General features: G+C 36.7%; 1 protein-coding gene across 2 annotated transcripts; it reads left to right on the plus strand.

The window, feature by feature from the left end:
* The first annotated feature begins 241 nt into the window (after positions 1-241).
* Positions 242-12,540, plus strand: LOC121262256 (chromatin assembly factor 1 subunit FAS1). Of its 2 annotated transcripts, none has more exons than XM_041164651.1 (12): positions 242-1,090; positions 2,251-2,350; positions 4,415-4,562; positions 4,643-4,766; positions 4,999-5,267; positions 5,357-5,677; positions 9,331-9,412; positions 9,556-9,696; positions 10,410-10,817; positions 10,951-11,088; positions 11,986-12,028; positions 12,116-12,540. In XM_041164651.1, exons 1-12 carry the CDS (start codon positions 635-637, stop codon positions 12,271-12,273), a joined length of 2,388 nt encoding a protein of 795 aa, XP_041020585.1. In that variant the 5' UTR covers positions 242-634; the 3' UTR covers positions 12,274-12,540. The 2 variants fall into 2 exon arrangements, with proteins under 2 accessions (XP_041020585.1, XP_041020586.1); XM_041164652.1 differs by having other exon boundaries at positions 244-1,090; positions 12,119-12,540.
* Positions 12,541-17,925: the final 5,385 nt, after the last annotated feature.

The following is a 17,925-nucleotide window of genomic DNA, read 5'->3' on the forward strand; positions in this document are numbered from 1 at the left end:
ACCTGTAAACCAAACCGTACTAAATCAAAATTTAAAAAAATTGAAAATTTTAATTTCGGTGATAAATTAGTCTATATCAATTTTCAAAGTTTTAAAAACGATTTATATTAATTTGGTATTAAAATATATCTAAAATCGGACGGAACCAAATCTATTAGGCCCTAAATATTAGCATCCAAAGAACATATTAAAATTGAATAAATGCCTTTACTTTGTATAGGTGGATCCAATGGTCGACTTCAGCCTTCAGGATTTCGGGTGAAGCGTTGAATAACCGCGCCGAAACCGACTTGAGTGAAGCATGCCAAAACACAAAAAAATGGCGCGCCAACTTTTGGAGCCAAACCCCACTTTTTCTTTCCTTGGCGCGAAAAATCTTAATTGTTTTTTTCTTTTTCGCTTTTAACAAAAACTTAGGATTGAACCAGATCGAACACTGGCTCACCGAACGAGTGACTTCTATCCTTCTATTGGCACCATTCCCCAGATCTTCAGACGAGGCTGGTTCGCTCCTTCGCCCTGCGGGGTTTGTGCTAAATATTTATTTCTGGTTTTTGTTTTCACTCTCATTTCTTTTGGGGTTTGATTCCGTCAGTGACTTCTGGGGTTTGGGTCTGTCGTTGCGGTTGGAAAAATGGGGGACACGGTGGTAATCGACTTGGACGAGGACCCGAAGGATCAGAAGATAAACAGTCAGGACCGACCAAGGAAAACCCAGAAGCGAAAGAGGGCTTCTTTCGCACCAGAGCCCCCGAACCCTGAGGAAAAAGCGGCCCAAATCGAATCTCTACGCGTAGAACTCGCCGGATTGTTCAAATACTATAAGGAAGTGAAGAATGAGAGAGTTGATTTTGACTTGGGTGTATGCAATTCGAACAATGCGGTGGTTGCGGCGTCGATGGAAGAAAGTGAGCTTCCGTTGTCGAGGCTTGTGGAAGAGATTTACAAGAAGGTGAGGGGAAATGGGATGACGTTGGCGTCGGTGAAGAGCACTGTTCTCTTTGTGGGGCAGAGGATGATGTATGGGGTGCCGAACGCGGAGGCAGATGTGCTGGAGGACGAGTCCGAGGAGTGCCTTTGGTGTTGGGAGGTGATAATTATGAGCTTCCCTGGCTTTTTGTTGGTTCTTGCTTAATGGATTTGCTGTAATAAAAGCGCGTTCCACCGTGTTTGAATCGGTATTGGGGTGACATCTTCTCGGTTGTGGCTATTGTCGTGCATGTCTGATATGGTGTTGGTTTTTTATAAGTTCTTACTTGGTTAGGGTTTTTATTTACTGTTTTTCTATCGGGGTTTCTTTGTTTCAGGCGGTTTTGGTTGGCGTGCTTAATTTGCTGTTAGGGGATGGGATACGTATTGTAAATCTGTTTAGGTTGTTGATGGTGTTGGAAGAGGATATCCTGGGCATTTCTTGCTTTGCTTATGGCGTTTAACATTTCCTATTTGCCTTTTCATTTTTGGTTGTGGCACGACGGGAATGTTTTAGATATTAATATTTATTGATCTCGTGTCAATATTTTCTATCTAGTTTTCAGCTGGTAATAACATTAACTTTAGTGGTAGTTTCTGGGTGCTTCATCGTTATTCTTTACTGGGATAGCCTACTCTGCATTTTTGCATTGTAGTATGCTTATTGTTGGATCCAATCTCATTTTCCAAATCAACATATTCTGTATCCGCCTTAATGATTGATGTGTATGTTAATCATGCTCAAAATTCTCTTGCTATGGGGACATGCCTAAAAATGCCCGTGCATTCAATTTGGAGCTGACAGTGAACAGTTTCATTAATTTATGCAAAATATCACTATTCTTTTATCGGCTTTATTCGTTTATCGTTCTTGATCTTTAACATGGTATGTAAAATGGGTTAATAATAATCCTGTTTAGTTTTATGGGATATTTTATATTTTTGCTATATTATTCTTTTTTCATTTTCTGTTTATCACGTTCTCTTGATCTTTGTTCTTTAATTTGAAGAGCTTACTGGATATGTGTGTGTGTGTGTCTTTTTGCAATGTATCGAGTTGGTGTTGGGTGTCCTGAGTCTTTCTTGTGTTCCTATGTGCAGTGTTATTTGTTATCGCATTTTAGCAAATTTTATGGGGAATAGCAGCTTACAGTTGATTGTGTCTGTATGGCACATTGAGCTTTTTTTTTTTTTTTTTTTAATTTCTCAATCTCTGTTTATTTGGTTTATCTAATCTCTGCAGGTGTATTAATTGATTTTTTTTTATTACTTATCTTATAGACTAGAGATGTGAAGTTGATTCCAAGATCTGCGCGTGTAGCATTGAACTTCAGGCGTGCATGTCGTAGAAAGATCCACGAGAGGATTACTGCTGTTTCTGGTAAGTATTTGAGTCAATATATAGCTTAATTTATTCATTCATTTTTTTTTCTTGCAGTACATATGCATATTCAGAATAGAGGCGTAGGGCTTCAATTTTCTTTTTATGTGCCATGGTTAAGGGCAGGGGCGGAACTACCTTAAGGCTTGGGGGGGCCAAAACCCCCCCAAAATTTTTAAAATTTGATGAAAATTAGGTTTTAGAATGTGTTTTTATAAAGTAGACTATATAAAAATTAGTATTTGGCCCCTCCAAAATTATTTTTTCTTAGCTTGGCTCCCCCAAACTAGATTTTCTGGTTCTGCCCCTGATTAAGGGTTTGTTGTTTGTCATCAATTATGATTGATTTGTGCTGAAAATTGTGTAGCATGATCATAAATGATAAAAGCAAAGGTGAGTTGAGATTGGTAACACGACTTGGGGTGGAGTGCATTTATTTTTGTTAATTGTACTGACTGACTTTGACAGAATCTTTACATGAATATTGAAATTACCCAAGTATCCTTGTAATGCAGTAGAAATATTTACCAATTCACTCAACAAATTGGTTAGTATTCAAGCATGCAATTAATTTAATAATTAAACAATAACATAAAATAAATAAATTGCATAACACTAAGATTGATATTGAAGGGAAATTCTTTAAAGAACTCTTTAAAGGTAAAATTTTACGGGGCAGCCAAATCAGGAAAGTCAATCTTATCATTTGAAAATCAATTACAAGTACTCATCAATTACAAAATCTTTGTAACTTGACTCTCTTGATCAGACAAATGACCCGTTTGTCTTCTACCGCGATAGCAGCCAGAACCTTTGGCGATCTTCAAATATTGTCTTTCCTCCTAAAATTTTAAGGGCTGAAATCTAATCACACAATCCTCCATGCACGAAGTACGATCACACTCAAAGAGAGATCACAAATATGAAAATTCACTAAAAAATTTTCTCACCAAACAATGCACTAGAAATTGTTCTAGAAAATATGTAGATCTGAATCTTTATGGATCATAATCAGTAGGATCCTTTAAATAAACAATTTGAAAAGAGTTTCAGTTTCAGTAGGATTCTGCTGACGGATAGAATCTGTCACGAAGATGTCTCTTGACGGATTGCTGACATGTCGCGATGACTCTTTTCTGCAGTAACTAATTTCTGTTCAGCTTTTGTTTTGGATAACTTCTTAATAGTTCAAATTCTTTCTGCTTGATATCTTTTTTTTGAATCTTCTATTCAGATCATTTGATATCTCCAATCTTTTCGAACATTCAATCTTGATCAAAAGTCTTTTGAACCTTTATCTATTTAACCACTTATCTTAGAATTCAAATATTCATAGATAAAGATAAAATCAAACCTTTATCTATTAATCTATTTATCTTTGAATTTAAATATTCATAGATAAAGATAAAACAAATTACATTTATCCAATAATTCAAATAAGTCCTAGTCATCTAATCCTAGCCAACAAACTTTTACATCAACAAATATAACCTTTGTTCTGAAGAAAATAAAGGACAAAACAATAAACTAAAGGTGGGGAGGGGGTTGCTTAAGGAGAACAACATTCCGTGTTTTCCAAAATGAGGTTAGAGAGGGAAATGAGTCAATGGAAAATTTCTATAAAGAACGTGTAGAATTCAAGTAAGTTTCCACCTTGACATGTTGGACATTCATCTGCTCTAGGTCAAATTTTGGCAATTGCTGTCGGGATTTTGCATCCTGAGAATGCTTCCTCTTTGGGAGGCATGATTCTCACATCATCATATGTATTGATGATTTTAAAATATTATGTTTTCAAGCATGATGGGAATCAACTGGGAATCAACAAGCCACAGGCAATAGAAATTGCGATCCCTCTCATTGATTGGACAAAAGGGAAAAAGTTTAAAGCTCCAAACAAATGGTGCATAGGGAGTTATAGAGTAATTAAGTCAGGAGTTTCATACAGATATATTCCGATGTATTGCAGAACTTTGGTAATATTTTAAGGCTGTTGACCATTTTTCTATCTGCAGATATTCATCCTGTGTCTTGCAGTCTAATCTAGTTTGTGGCACGTATCAGGAATGATGGCAGCATTACAAAACTCTGGAAGTGATGGGAATTACAAGCGTGACCTTTGCAAGGCATCTGAAAAGCTTGTTAAAGTGCATAATGAAGGAGATATTCGTTCATATATGGAGAATCTGTTACAGAAAAATGGAGCAGACATGTACGTATTTGCAGTTGGTCTATCAGTTTGTGTGCTTTTAATTTATTTTTCTAACATTTTCTCTGAACTTGCTGTTGTAGGGCTGAAAAGGAAGCAAAACGTGAAGAGAAACTGCTAGTCAAAGAATTGGAAAGAAATAAAAGAGAAGTTGAAAAGGAGAAGAAAAGACTGGAACGTGAACTTCAAAAGGAAAAAGGGCAAGCTGTAAGTGCGATTTATCTTTTAATGGAATTTATTTATGGTAGAAAATTATTCCTTATAATTCTTGGAGTATACTGGTTTACAAAATTCTTAAATCATAGTCATTACTTTCAGATTACATGGTTAAGATGTTATGGCATTAGCATTTATTACTTATACTAATTTAACATTTATCATCATAGTGTTATCTCATTTAACACACTTTATAAGTGATAAAATTATTCATTTGAAGCAGGAACAAGAAGCTGAGAAGGATCAACGGCGTCGAGAAAAGGAAGAAGCTGAACTGAAAAAGCAACTTTCTATACAAAAGCAAGCTTCAATCATGGAACGTTTTCTAAAAAGAAGCAAAAATAGCCCATCATGCGAGCATGACAAATCTTCAGCCAAAGCAACCACATCTGATTCATCAAGTAAAAAATATGAAAACATGCTTGTTGCTGTAACTAATGTGATGGACTGTATCCTTTCATCAAATGATATCGATGCGAGTGAGATCAGCAAGTATGTCTCCTTTATCATTCTGTTTAGCGTTGTGAGCTATCTTCCTCAAAAACTCTTGTATCTATTTTTTTTTCTCTTACATGATGCAGGTCGCACTTGTCATCTTGGCGCCACTTAGGTCATTCTCTTCGTTCAAACAGAAAACAGCATTGGGGTGTACGTCGTAAGCCTAAGACTGAACTATTTAAGGAACTTAAGCTCTCAATTAGTAGAGGACTGGCTCATGATGATGACATGAGCATTGAGAAGCTTGCAGATGGATGGGGAGAAAGGATTTCTGATGAAAGATCATGCCATAATAATGTGGATGGTTCCCTTCCTGTTGTCAATAAGTGCAACCGAGGGAAACAGCTATTGCAGTTTGATAAGAGCCATAGACCTGCATTTTATGGTATTTGGCATAAAAGAAGGTAAGCTATTGTCACATTAGTTTGACTTTTGTTTTCCATTTTGTGAGTCCAAGCTTAATCTTATTAGAATATTTTAGAAAAAGCAGAGTTTTCTATGAAAAATGTTCTTGTAGACTATCTTATGACTTATCAGCCTACAATGCTTAATTTCTTATGGATGTGTCAAATAATTAATTTCTATGTCATGCTTTTTTGGATAACTATAGGTGGACAATTCTAATCTATATGCGAGCATTCCTCTTCTTCACTTCCATGGGTCATGATGAGCTTTTAGAATGCATACTGCATGTTTATGATCAACATATTCATCAGCATAAGGATACATAATTCAGTTTTAAGTACATGAGAGGTCAAGATTTTTAGATAATGGTTTCTCTCTTCAACTGAAAATTTGACATATTGAGATATAGACCTAATTTTTATGGTGTATGATACAAAAAAGCTAAGCTATGGTAACATTAGTTTGATGTTGTCTTCCGTCGTGTGGGACTAAGCTTGATATTATTAGAATGTTTTATAAAAAGCAGAGTTGTCTATCAGGTCTTCTTGTAGATAACTATCTTATTAGTTGTTGGCCTGCCATTCGTAATTTCATACGAATGCATCAATAATGGATTACTAGGTTATGCTTTTGTAGATTACTATAGATGAGCATTTCTAATTAATTTGTGTGCATGTCTCCGTTTCAATTCAATGGGTTGCGATGAGCTAGCATTATACATAATGTATGTTTATGATCAACATATTCATCAACCTATAAGCGTGTTCATGATAACAAAAGATCAATAATCTTAAAATGATGAAGAGGCTGGGGGGGGGGGGGTTAAATTCTCCTTCTTCCTTCCTTGGGAGCTCAACATATGTATTCTTTACCTGCTTAAATAATGGTTTTCTTGGTTCAGCTGTAAACTTGGCGTATTGAGTGCTCCCCTTCGAAATTGTTAGTGGAGAAGAGAAAAAAAAAATAGAATTGGAAAGAGGTTCAATCAATGGAGGATGAAAAAAAGTTGTGCTTCAAGTTTTTAAAATAAAAAATAAATTTTTGAGCTTTTAGAAAATCTTATCCATACTTTTAATTTTTAAATGTAACAAAAAATAGATATTGGATTAAATTGTTTTTCTTTTGCCCAAAGCTAAATTTATTTATATTTCTTTAGATTTTTGAAAAAAAAAGTATTAGATTTTTTTGGAAAAACGGCCTTATGGATTTTTAAGGGCCAAGATGGTTATTTTAAAATTTTTACGGACCAAAAAGAATTTTTATAAAATCATTGTAAAGAGACATGGGAGGACAATGGATTTTCTGCGGGCCAGCCCCCTTCCGTTTGCCCCTAGGTGTGGCTCTTAGTAATAAGATTTTTTTTTTTTTTTAATAAATGATTAGCATCAAGATTGTAAAAGTTGTCAGAAAAATGTTTCATTAAGTTTTAACCCACCATATAAATTTTGTTGTTTCTTTGTTCAAATATTTAGACTTTTTTTTTTTTTTTGATGGAAACAGACTTCATTTCATTCAATGAACCGAAGTTACAGCTGTGACTTATTAATACAGGATAAACTTGGACTATAAGTCAAACTATGCATTTGTTTTGGGGCACTTTCGCACAAATGTTTTTGTGGTGGACATTGTTTTAATTTCTATAAAGCTCTCTCCTAACAGAGAGAGCGTTCTGTAAAAATAGAACTAAATGACCCATCTTCCAAAAGAAAAGAAGCACTAGCCCCCTCCATCTTCTCAGGGAGGAGTACGAGACTCTGCTGTTATGAACACTAAGTCCAATAGCTTATTTATTTTTTATTAATTACTAAATGCAAAAAATTGCACAAAGAAAATACATTAAAAAATACAAAAACACATAAAAAATTGCAAGTGGAGGCTTTGGGTTTCATCTCTTTCTAGCCCGTTGCCCCCTCTACTTTCTTGATTCTTTATTTTTTTCCTTTTATTTCTTCTTCTCCTTCCTACGATTCTTCATTGTCGTTGCCCCCCCTCCACTGCTCTCTCCCTAGTCCGTCCCTCTCTTTGCTACCATCGCCCACCACGAGCATTGGCATGAGCCCAGATGGTGCGCCCATTGCAAGCTCTCAAGCCCAGATGGCACGAGCACCCAGCTCGCATAGACACCAACCTCCACTGTGCAGAAGACCCTCCTACGCATGAGCTCTGCCACACCACACCGGCCATAGTATCGCCCGCCCCTCTCGACCAGCTCTTGCCCCAGCTGCGTTCGTTCCAGGTGGCTCACCACCTCACTAGGGCTTCAAACTTACCTTTTTGTGCAGCCTCTTCTCTCTTACTATTTTTTTCTTTTTTCTACCTCCTGCTATGCTCGCGACCCCTCCCTTACGGTTTTTCTTTGTCCTCACGAACACCTGCCAGCCCATTGATGACCATCGCACCAGGCAGCACTCATCACCAGCCTGACCATAGCCTGACCATCGCATGACCTTTCGATGGCCATTGCACAGCCACCCATCGATGACCATCACAGCCACCTAGGCGGCTCTAGGCTGCACATCCATCACGTGCATTGGCAGCCATCGCACAAAGCACGACCATTGCACACCACACGAGCACCATTGCACATCCAAACCCGACTAGCACATCCCACCCCGCAACCAAACATGCAGCACTTCCAAAACCCAGAGGATTTGTGAAGGAGAACAGAGACAAAAGAAAATTGTTGAGACTGGGATCACCTCCTTTATTAGACCTATTAAAAACATAGAAAAGAAAAGAAAACACTAATGTAAACTAGAAAAACAAGAAGGGAGTGAGGGGGCAGGAGCCAAAGCTCCCACCCCCTCAAGCTAGTTGTGGCTTAGGGAGGTTTTTTAGAGAGAAGGTGAAGGTTCTCTCTCTAGCTCTAATGCATGATCAAGACATACAGTGCCTGCCCCCACCCTGTTTTAGGTAAATGCAGGTATGAGCAGCTTGAGTTGTCTGCTGAAGTTTGGTGCGTTCTTTTTATATACTTACAACTTATTCTCTTCTTCCACAATTTATGGGATGCTTGTGGAATTAGATGAGATGAAAAATCTATGAATAGTAGTGAAATGATTTGAGTTATGATGTTTTATGGGGTTTTGGGAAAGGAGAGAAAATTAAATACAAATATTATAAAGTTAAAATATTGTTAAGATATAATTTTTTAATATAATTTTTGTTTTGAGATTTGAAAAAGTTAAATTGTTTTTGTATTTTGTTTGGAAGTTTGGGAAAGTTATAATGATTAGGTAATGATTAGATAAAAAAGTTGAAGATTTGAAATTGAGAAGTGTTTGTGTTTCAATAATGTTTGGGAAGGAAATGAGATGAGATGAGATGGGATGAGAGATGTAACCATCCCATCTTCCAAACAACCCCTTATTCTCTTCTCCTAGTCACTTTAAAGCCAGATTTTATTTCTACTTTTCTGCCTTTGATATATAATACTAGAAATTTGAATATTCTGACATTATGTAAATACCTCATAGTCTAGCTTGCTTGAGATGTGTATGAAAGTGTATGGATTTGCATTAAGATACAACTGATGTACCGCATTGTTGTTAAATTTGACTGAGATGCCTCACTTGGGGTGTTGCTTAGATGCTTAGAATCCAACGCAGTTGAGTTTGGCATTGATGTACTGTGATGTAATCCTTCTTTCCAGTCATGTTGTTTGCCCACGCCGCCCTTTTAAGAAGGATCCAGATGTGAATTATGAGGAAGATAGCGATGAGGAATGGGAAGAGGTACTGACATAGTTTTGTAAATGACATTAAATATTATAATGCTTACATCCTAAAAAAAATTTGAATTTTTTGAATTAATTTTTTTTACCTATAAAAAAAATATTATAATGCCTACATCCAAAACTAACATCCTAATTGTCCAGGATGACCCTGGTGAAAGTCTTTCAGATTGCGATAAGGACGAAGATGAAGACATTTTGGAGGAAGGATGTTCAAGAGTTGATGATGAAGATGAAAGTGAAGATGGTTTTTTTGTACCTGATGGCTATCTTTCCGAAAATGAGGTTTGAGCTCTACCATTTGAGATCCTGTGTTTTGCCCTTTCTCATTTTAATGGCCAAATGGAACTTTCTCTCTTAATCCCTTCCCTTTTCAAGAACAAGTAAGATGATGTTTATATTGGTTCATAAACTATAAATAGGATGAAAGTGGCTACAACTTTTTAACTAGAAGTATGAGAGTGTGGGAGCTCATTGAAGCACATTTAAGCATTTCATTCACGCTAATGTTGGAAACCTGTTTAGTGTACTTTATTAGGGTCTTAAAAAATCCTTGTTTAAATATTATTTTCCTGTATGTTTACTCAGATTTACCCTTATGCCTGTGGTAATGAAGATATAATGATGTGACTGTAAGCAGAGGAATCTTTCATTATGATGTGGATTGCATTTATCTGGATTACACCCTTCTCTTTCTCATCTCGTTCTTCTCTTTTTATTTATTTATATTTTTAATTTCTTTGAAGTGGACCCTCTAGAACATAACTAAAAATTATGAAAGATGGAAAGGAACCCAAACCAACTTATGAGAGTATCACTTTAAATTCACTGTTTGTTTATCTGACCAGAGGAGAGATCTGGCCATAGGTTCAACTGTCTTGTGCACCCTCCAGACAATTTGCCTAACCTAAAAGCTCAGTCTATAGGATCTCTTCTTGCAAGCACTATCAAAGCTACATGAAATACTATTTTGAAACTTGCTTGTTTTGTGTGTGCAGGGAGTACAAGTTGACCGAGTGGAAAGCAATGGAGTTGAAGTCAGAAGCTCACCTAATTGTAAGCCGGACCTAAAGAACCAGGAGTTCTGCTCATTGCTTCGACAGAAAAAGTGTTTATACAATTTGACGGAGCATGCTCTTAGGAAAAACCAGCCATTGATTATATTAAATTTGATGCATGAGAAGGCTGCTTTGTTAGCGGCTGAAGATCTTAGTGGTACTCCTAAACTGGAGCAAACATGTTTGCAAGCTCTGAGTATGTGTGTTTTTCCTCATGGTCCACCTGTAGAGATATCAATTGAAAATATGCAAGATGAGGATCAAGAAGCTTGTCTGTCTGGTGGCAAAGATAGCACCACTCCAATGTCAATTGTGAATGCTATACCGGAATCAGAATTACCTACAATTGTAAGTTCTGTGTTTCATTTCTGTTGGGGTGAGCAGTGATAATTTCAGATATATTTTGGTGTTGCTATGGATTTTACTATGATGGCTTGCAATCCTTTGCCCTTGGTTAAAACAGTAGTCATGCTGATTTCAGGTGTCTGCGATTCGGTCATCCCCTCAGGGAATCAACAAGGTTGTAGAATCTTTACAGCATAAGTTACCTGCTGCCTCAAAGTCTCAGTTAAGGAGTAAAGTGCGTGAGATATCAGATTTTGTGGATAATCATTGGCAGGTCAGTGACTTTTCTGTGTGGTGATGCATTTTTCAAGCATCAGTAAAGAATAATAAAATAAGAATTTTTATAATTCAATGTATAACATTAAGCCACATTAGTTTGTGAGGTCACTTATAAAAATCTCCTTATAAATTGGCAAAGTTTACCCTAAAAGGGTAGAAAAAATAAATAGAATATCATAATTGAAAATTTTATTTTGTGCTACATAGAAACTTACTTCCTTGGAAGTCTTTTAAACGCAGATGCACCTAACAATCTATATTCTGCTCAATATTTAAGGTTGCATTGGAATCCTACAAGAAATTTGAAAAATATGAAAACGAATAAAAGGATGCGACAAATAGTAATTTTTATGGGAATAAATCTCCTTGACTCATGGATAACTATAACCTTGCTGATATTTTAAGTTCAAAATTTCATATTTCCGAATACTTAGAAAATCTCCCTTCCCTTAATTGCAAAAATATGAATACCCAATCCGCTTGATGAATGCAGTGCACAGCACTTGTCACTGCTGGTGTATGATAGTTTATTCCAAATTTTTTACTCCAACAAAGGTTAGTACATTGTTTCTCAACACAAAATAAAGTGGGAAAGAGAAAGGAGATTGGGTAAGATAGGCAGAGGTTGAACAGATAAAAATTGGGGAATTAAATTACTGGCGTCAGTTTTCAATTGTCTCTCCTTGATGCGTCAACCTATTTACCTAATAAAGCCCTCCACCAATTAACCACCTTCTGCCTGTACAGAGGGCTTGAATGATTGAGATCTTGCATTTGGGTCTGAAAGCCTTTTGATGAGAAAATCACATTCTCTAGGGTAGTGTTTTCTCAGCTTTGAAAATTGAAGGTTTGATGAATTGATAAGACGATTTGGATTTGTTTTGTGGTGTAGGTTAAGAAAGAAATTTTGGACAAGCTTGGCTTGTCACCCTCAGGTACACTTGTGCACCAATCTATATTGTCTTGATTTCATCTGAAGGATTTGTTTCTCTGAGATTGAACCAGTTTTCCTTTTCAATTAGCAGAAAAGGATGGGAGGAGGGCAACAAATATTGCTACATTCTTTTCGAAAAGGTGTCTGCCACCTACTGGAAAAAGTATCAATCCCAATGAAACCTCTCCTCAGCCATCTTTGAAGCCAGGTCTAGCTGACCAGGGGGAATCACAGTTGCACATATAATAAAAAACTATTGCCTCTGTAATCTTGTTTAGTGCTTTGGTTCTCTTACGATTTTCCTCCCATCATGTTCCATTTGGAAACGCCTTTTGTATGATGAATGTTTTTTTTTTCCCCTTACAATGCCACCTCTTATAGCTAGCGCCAAGATAAAAAACGAGCCTTTGAATGTCAAACTAAAGAGTTGTAAGACTTGTGCAGAAATGTAAACTACAGTGTCTTGGATGGATTTATGGTGTTAGTAAAAACTACATGACAGTTGCTGCTTTACCTTTTAGTGTATGCTCGGCTGGTTATAGAGCTAGGTCTATGGGTGTTGAGATGTATATTAAGGCTGCATTTGGATGTTAAACTGAATTGAGATGAAAGTTGAATAAAATATTATTAGAATATTATTTTTTAATATTATTATTATTTTAGAATTTTAAAAGGTTAAATTGTTTATTATATTTTGTGTTGAAATTTAAGAAAGTTGTAATGATTAAATAAGATGAGTTGAGATGAGTTCGGAATCCAAACTGGCATTTGGACTATATAAACTCAAAATCATTTTGCTAATTTAAATCATATAATCTTTTCATGATAAAGTTATTATTTATCAGTATGGAGTAATAAAAATGTTTTATCTAGCAAAATAAAAAAATAAAATAATTAAATTTGAACTCATTTAAAAGCTAACAAAATATTTTCAAACAGTTGATTTGCTTATTCTTTTAAATGAGTTCAAATCAAGCTGGCCTTAAATATTTTTAGAGAGAGAAGTTCTACCTTATCTCTAGAAACCAAAATCGAAAACCAGATGTAGGTTTGAGCTTTGGCTCCTCTCTCCCTCCCTCTTTCCAGATGCAGGTTTTCTCCAAGTGTTTAATTTTTCAATTAATATTTTGGGTTTTGTTTTTGTATTTTTCCAGTCAAAGCATGTAACGCCCCGTTCCCGAGGGTCCGGAGAGTTAACTCATATACCCTGATAATCAACTCTAACAAGACTAGAGTACTTCCAAATTCAAGAATATATATATTCCTAAACCTCAAATCAAACGTAAATACTTCAATTAAATAAATCATATAAACTCATCTATCCAATTTTCAATCCAGCAACTCGAATAAAAACAACTCATCTTCATGTCTCAAATAACAAACTAGAAATAATAAAACATTAACATAAGTCTCCAAAATCCGTCTAAAACCATTGAAGCAAACTTAAGAAATATAAATAACTTTCAACATCAACACTAATACCACGAGATACCCAACAACCATTCACTGTTAATCTTCTCCATAAACTCTAATACTGATCCTCAGCTGAACCATTACTGTCATCTGAAATATTATGGAGATAAGGGGTGAGTTATCAACAACTCAGTAAGCAGAGAGTATATACTAGCATGTAAACATGAGCATTTATAACATTAGATAAGCCGAACAAAACATTTACTTTCAGAATGCAGAAACAAAACTTGTACAAAAACATTAGATAAGCCGAACAAAACATTTACTTTCAGAATGCAAAAACAAAATTTGTACAAAAACATTAGAGCGACATTTTCAGACAAATATACTTATTCCAAAAAAAGAGAATCCGTTGGTATTTCTAAACTGAAACATTATAATCTTATCATCGTTTAATATCACATCGGGACAATACCATGTTTAACCCCCGTGGTAGGGTTATAAACCACCATTATACCCGTGGCTGGGCCATTTTCCATGTTTCACCCCCGTGGTAGGGTTAAACCACCATTATACCCGTGGCTGGGCCTTAACAGAAACAGAACGGATTTCATCGAAAATCCGATTACAATCATATACAGAATCAGAACTTCATGCTAAGGATTTCAGATGACACATCACATCAAAACAAAACACTGAAAAGCTTCAGATCATTTCACATGTTCGAGATAAACATAAACAAAATATTCTCATTTGTTCATAACAAAACTTTTAGAATTCCTTATTCGCTCTTTTACATAGTTCAGAAACAAAGTGCACAAAACTAGCTCATGTCTACACCAGTCATGACATAAAAACACTTTCTCTTATGTAGAATTTATGCATATGCAGAATAAACATCTGAGGTTGTTTTCAGATCATCTCTTTTCAAAAAAAAAATAAACACAATTATTCTCAAAGTCAACTTCATTTTATTTGTTTTATGCAAAAATAGTATATGAACCCCGCTTACCTGGACTTCTTAGCTTTTCAGAAATTTCCTCAAAATGTCGATAATTAACAATCGTCACCTATCAAAAAATAATCACACAATTTCCGTAAGTTTTCAACCAATCACGGATTTCCATATTTAAGCCTAAGCTTCTAAAATAATCTATCTTAATTTCTCATAACTTAAAACCCTCATAATCCCAAAATGTATCACCACTTCCTAAAAAGAATCACCAATATCCACCATGACCAACGTCAAACTCAAAACACCAATATTTAAATCTGAAACAGCCAACAAATTTCATAGCATAAATCAATCACACAAACAACTCCATCATCCAATCCAACCGACCCCCTTACTCTTCGGACTCAGTCCGGTACAACCAACCAATTCACAGTAAATATAAATTAGCACAAAAATACATTTAAATCTCAAAAGTTCTTCGAGAAAAGTACTTACAATGCTATAATATAATTTTTGAAAGGTCATGGAGGTGCTAGAAGCGGCAACGCAGCAACAAAACAGTGCCAAATGCACTGTGGCCGTGGGTCTCAAAAATCCACTTTTGAACGGGTGCAAACGAAGACCCGAGATTGATAGGGTAAGGTTTAGGGATGTCGGTGAAGCTGATGGTAGTGGTGGTTGGCCGTGGGTGGCGGCACAAAAGGCGGTAGAAGACCAAAATACCCAAATCGGAAATGTTGATGAATGTGCTTCACCGGTGACGGATCGGAGGTGGGGTTGGGTCCAATGGGTTGGCAAGAGGTCGAGGATGATGTGGTGAGAAGATGGTGGCCGAAGGTTGCGCGACGGCGGCGCAACGGCGTAAGGAGTGCCGCGGCTTGGTGTGGTGCGTGGGGGCTAACGGCGGCGCGAGGAGGGCTGAAATTGAAGGGTGAGGTCGCCGGTCGGTGGGGAGCACGATGGGGTGGGCGGTGTCGCGCACGGCGGCGGGCTGGGTGAGGGACGGTTGCACCGCGAGAGAGAGAGAGAGAGAGAGAGAGAGAGAGAGAGAGAGAGAGAGAGAGAGATCTGCGTGGGCAGGGAACCCAGGGGAGAAAGAAAAAAAAAAAGAAAAGAAAAAGAAAAGGAAAAGAAAAAAAACATAGAGGGAAAATAAATGAGGTCCAAAATTCACAACTTGGGTCACAAAAATGATTCAACAGAAACGGTTTTAAAACAGCAAGTGAAATAAAATAATTCAAATGCAGTAATTAAAATGAAAATAAATAATTAAACCCAACAACAAGTTAATTTAATTCGAGAAGAAATTTAAACACATAACAATAATTAATTTAAAGAAAGCACTTCAAAAATAAATTTCACAAAATTAAAATCATAAAAATAAACCCACTAAAAATCCAACAATTTTAAAACAAGAGAACAAATTTTTAAATTAATAACAAATAATCATTCAATAATAAAAAAAAAAATACTAAAAAAAATACGGGGTGTTACAAAGCATGTAGAAGCAAAGTTTGATGTTTTCTAGTGGTCAGCGACCACCACGCGCCCCACCGTGGGTTCTTAAGTCGCCCATCTTTCAGATTGCAGAAGGTTTTTGTCAAAAAGAGCGGCGCGTGATTCACACACGTGGATCAAAGTGTGCTCGTGGCCTCCACGCGCCACCACACAGAGGGCTCTGTTGCTGCCATGCGCAACGTTTATGGGGTCAGCGATCTCGGTAGCTTTAGAATCGACGGTCCGGCACACTGCTAGCGTGGCACCTGTCTTTCATGCGCCTTTACAACCTCCTTGCTCAGTGTTTTTTCGAATTTCAGTGTTTTTCAAGTTTCTGTTTTTTGATATTTCCTATATTTTTCTATTCTATTGTTTGTGTTAGGTAAAAATAAAAGAAATGAGCTATTTGACTTGTTGTCCATAACAGGAAAACCCTCTCCTCCTTTGGAGGATGAGGGTTGGTTTTCCCGCTCCTCCTGTAGAGGATGGGGGGTGGTTTTCCCTCTCCTCATTTGGAGGATGGAGGTTGGTTATCTCAGACAAACAGGATTGAAATCTCTGTTCTTACAAAGTCTCATATGTTTTGTCATTATTGAGCTTATAGAAGTTAAGACAATGCTCGTTACAAAGAAATTTATGTGTGTGGAAGCCCCAAACAGATGAGTAGTTTGGCTTGTAATTTGAGTTTTTTTCCTATATTTATCGGCCATAGCTGTAACTTCAATTTCATTGAATGAAATGAAGTCTATTTAAAAAAAAATTTGAGTTCAAATTTAATTATTTTATTTAAAATATTTTATTAGCTTTTAAATGAGTTCAAATAAGGAAAATAAAGATGCGTCCCACCCCATTCAATTTCTGCTGACACGTGAGCACTAGGCACCAGGACAATAGCAAGTTTTCTTGTGTTGTTATTGAGGATTGAGTTTTTTCATCTCTATTTTTGTTTTTAAGAGAAGATGACAGAATCCAAATTTTATTAATAATCTCTCACTTATGGCGGAAGAATATCGTGGTAACAACACGACACCTGGGGGTAAATAATTATTCCAGAAAACCAAAAACCCGGACATCAAAACTAGTATAATACTCACAGAAAAAAATCTATACAATAAAACCATAAAGTAGACAATCCTAATTTCCTTGCAAAAAAACCACTCAGTGAACAATTCTAATATAAGGAAAACTCCCATTTTCTAGTTTTATTATACCTCTTATTACCGAAGGGAGGTCTGAAAAGGAAAACCACAAATCATTACAACCCTTAGCTCCACGACGAGCCAATCCATCCGTTGTTGCATTTGTCTCTCTATAAGAGTGATTAATAGAGTATCTGAGCCCCTCCAGCAGATTTAGAATTCCATCCCAGTAGTCCTCCAAATACCACAATCCACATCATTTTGCCTGCACCCATTGAATTACCAACTTCGAGTCCATTTCAATTTCCACTTCCCCCACACCCAAAGAGCAAGCATGTCGAAGTCCATACAACAGCCCCATAACTTCAACCGCATTATTAGAATGTTGCCCAGTATAATTGGCAAAACCACTAACAAAGTCACCTTTATCATTCTTAATTATTCCACCAACACCTGAAGGACCTGGGTTACCGAATGAACTTCCATCCGCATTTAACTTATAGCTCCCAGTTTTTGGCCTAGCCTAACGCACCTGCTCAACAACCGATGTCCTCATTGTTTTAATCCGCAACTGCAAGCATCACGTCACGATATAGTTTTTAATTCCATAAGTCGCAGCGCAACCCATGACACCCAGTGCTTAACAGAGCACCACACAGAGCGCACCGATTCTAGTACCCCTTCCATCCTCACCTTGCACCGTCTCCACCATAGCCTCCAAGTAATTACTGACGAAATTATGCCAATTAACTGACCAGTCTCAGACAAATTTCTAGCCCGACGGTGCTAATATTCCACTCGATCTCTCCGTCTCCTACTAGCCAAATTTGGCATGCCGACCTGCATCGAGCACATCTGCCATACTTTTTCCGCAATCTCACCTGTTGCAAGCAT

This window comes from Juglans microcarpa x Juglans regia, chromosome 4S (assembly GCF_004785595.1).
Source record: "Juglans microcarpa x Juglans regia isolate MS1-56 chromosome 4S, Jm3101_v1.0, whole genome shotgun sequence".
Classification (NCBI taxonomy): domain Eukaryota; kingdom Viridiplantae; phylum Streptophyta; class Magnoliopsida; order Fagales; family Juglandaceae; genus Juglans; species Juglans microcarpa x Juglans regia.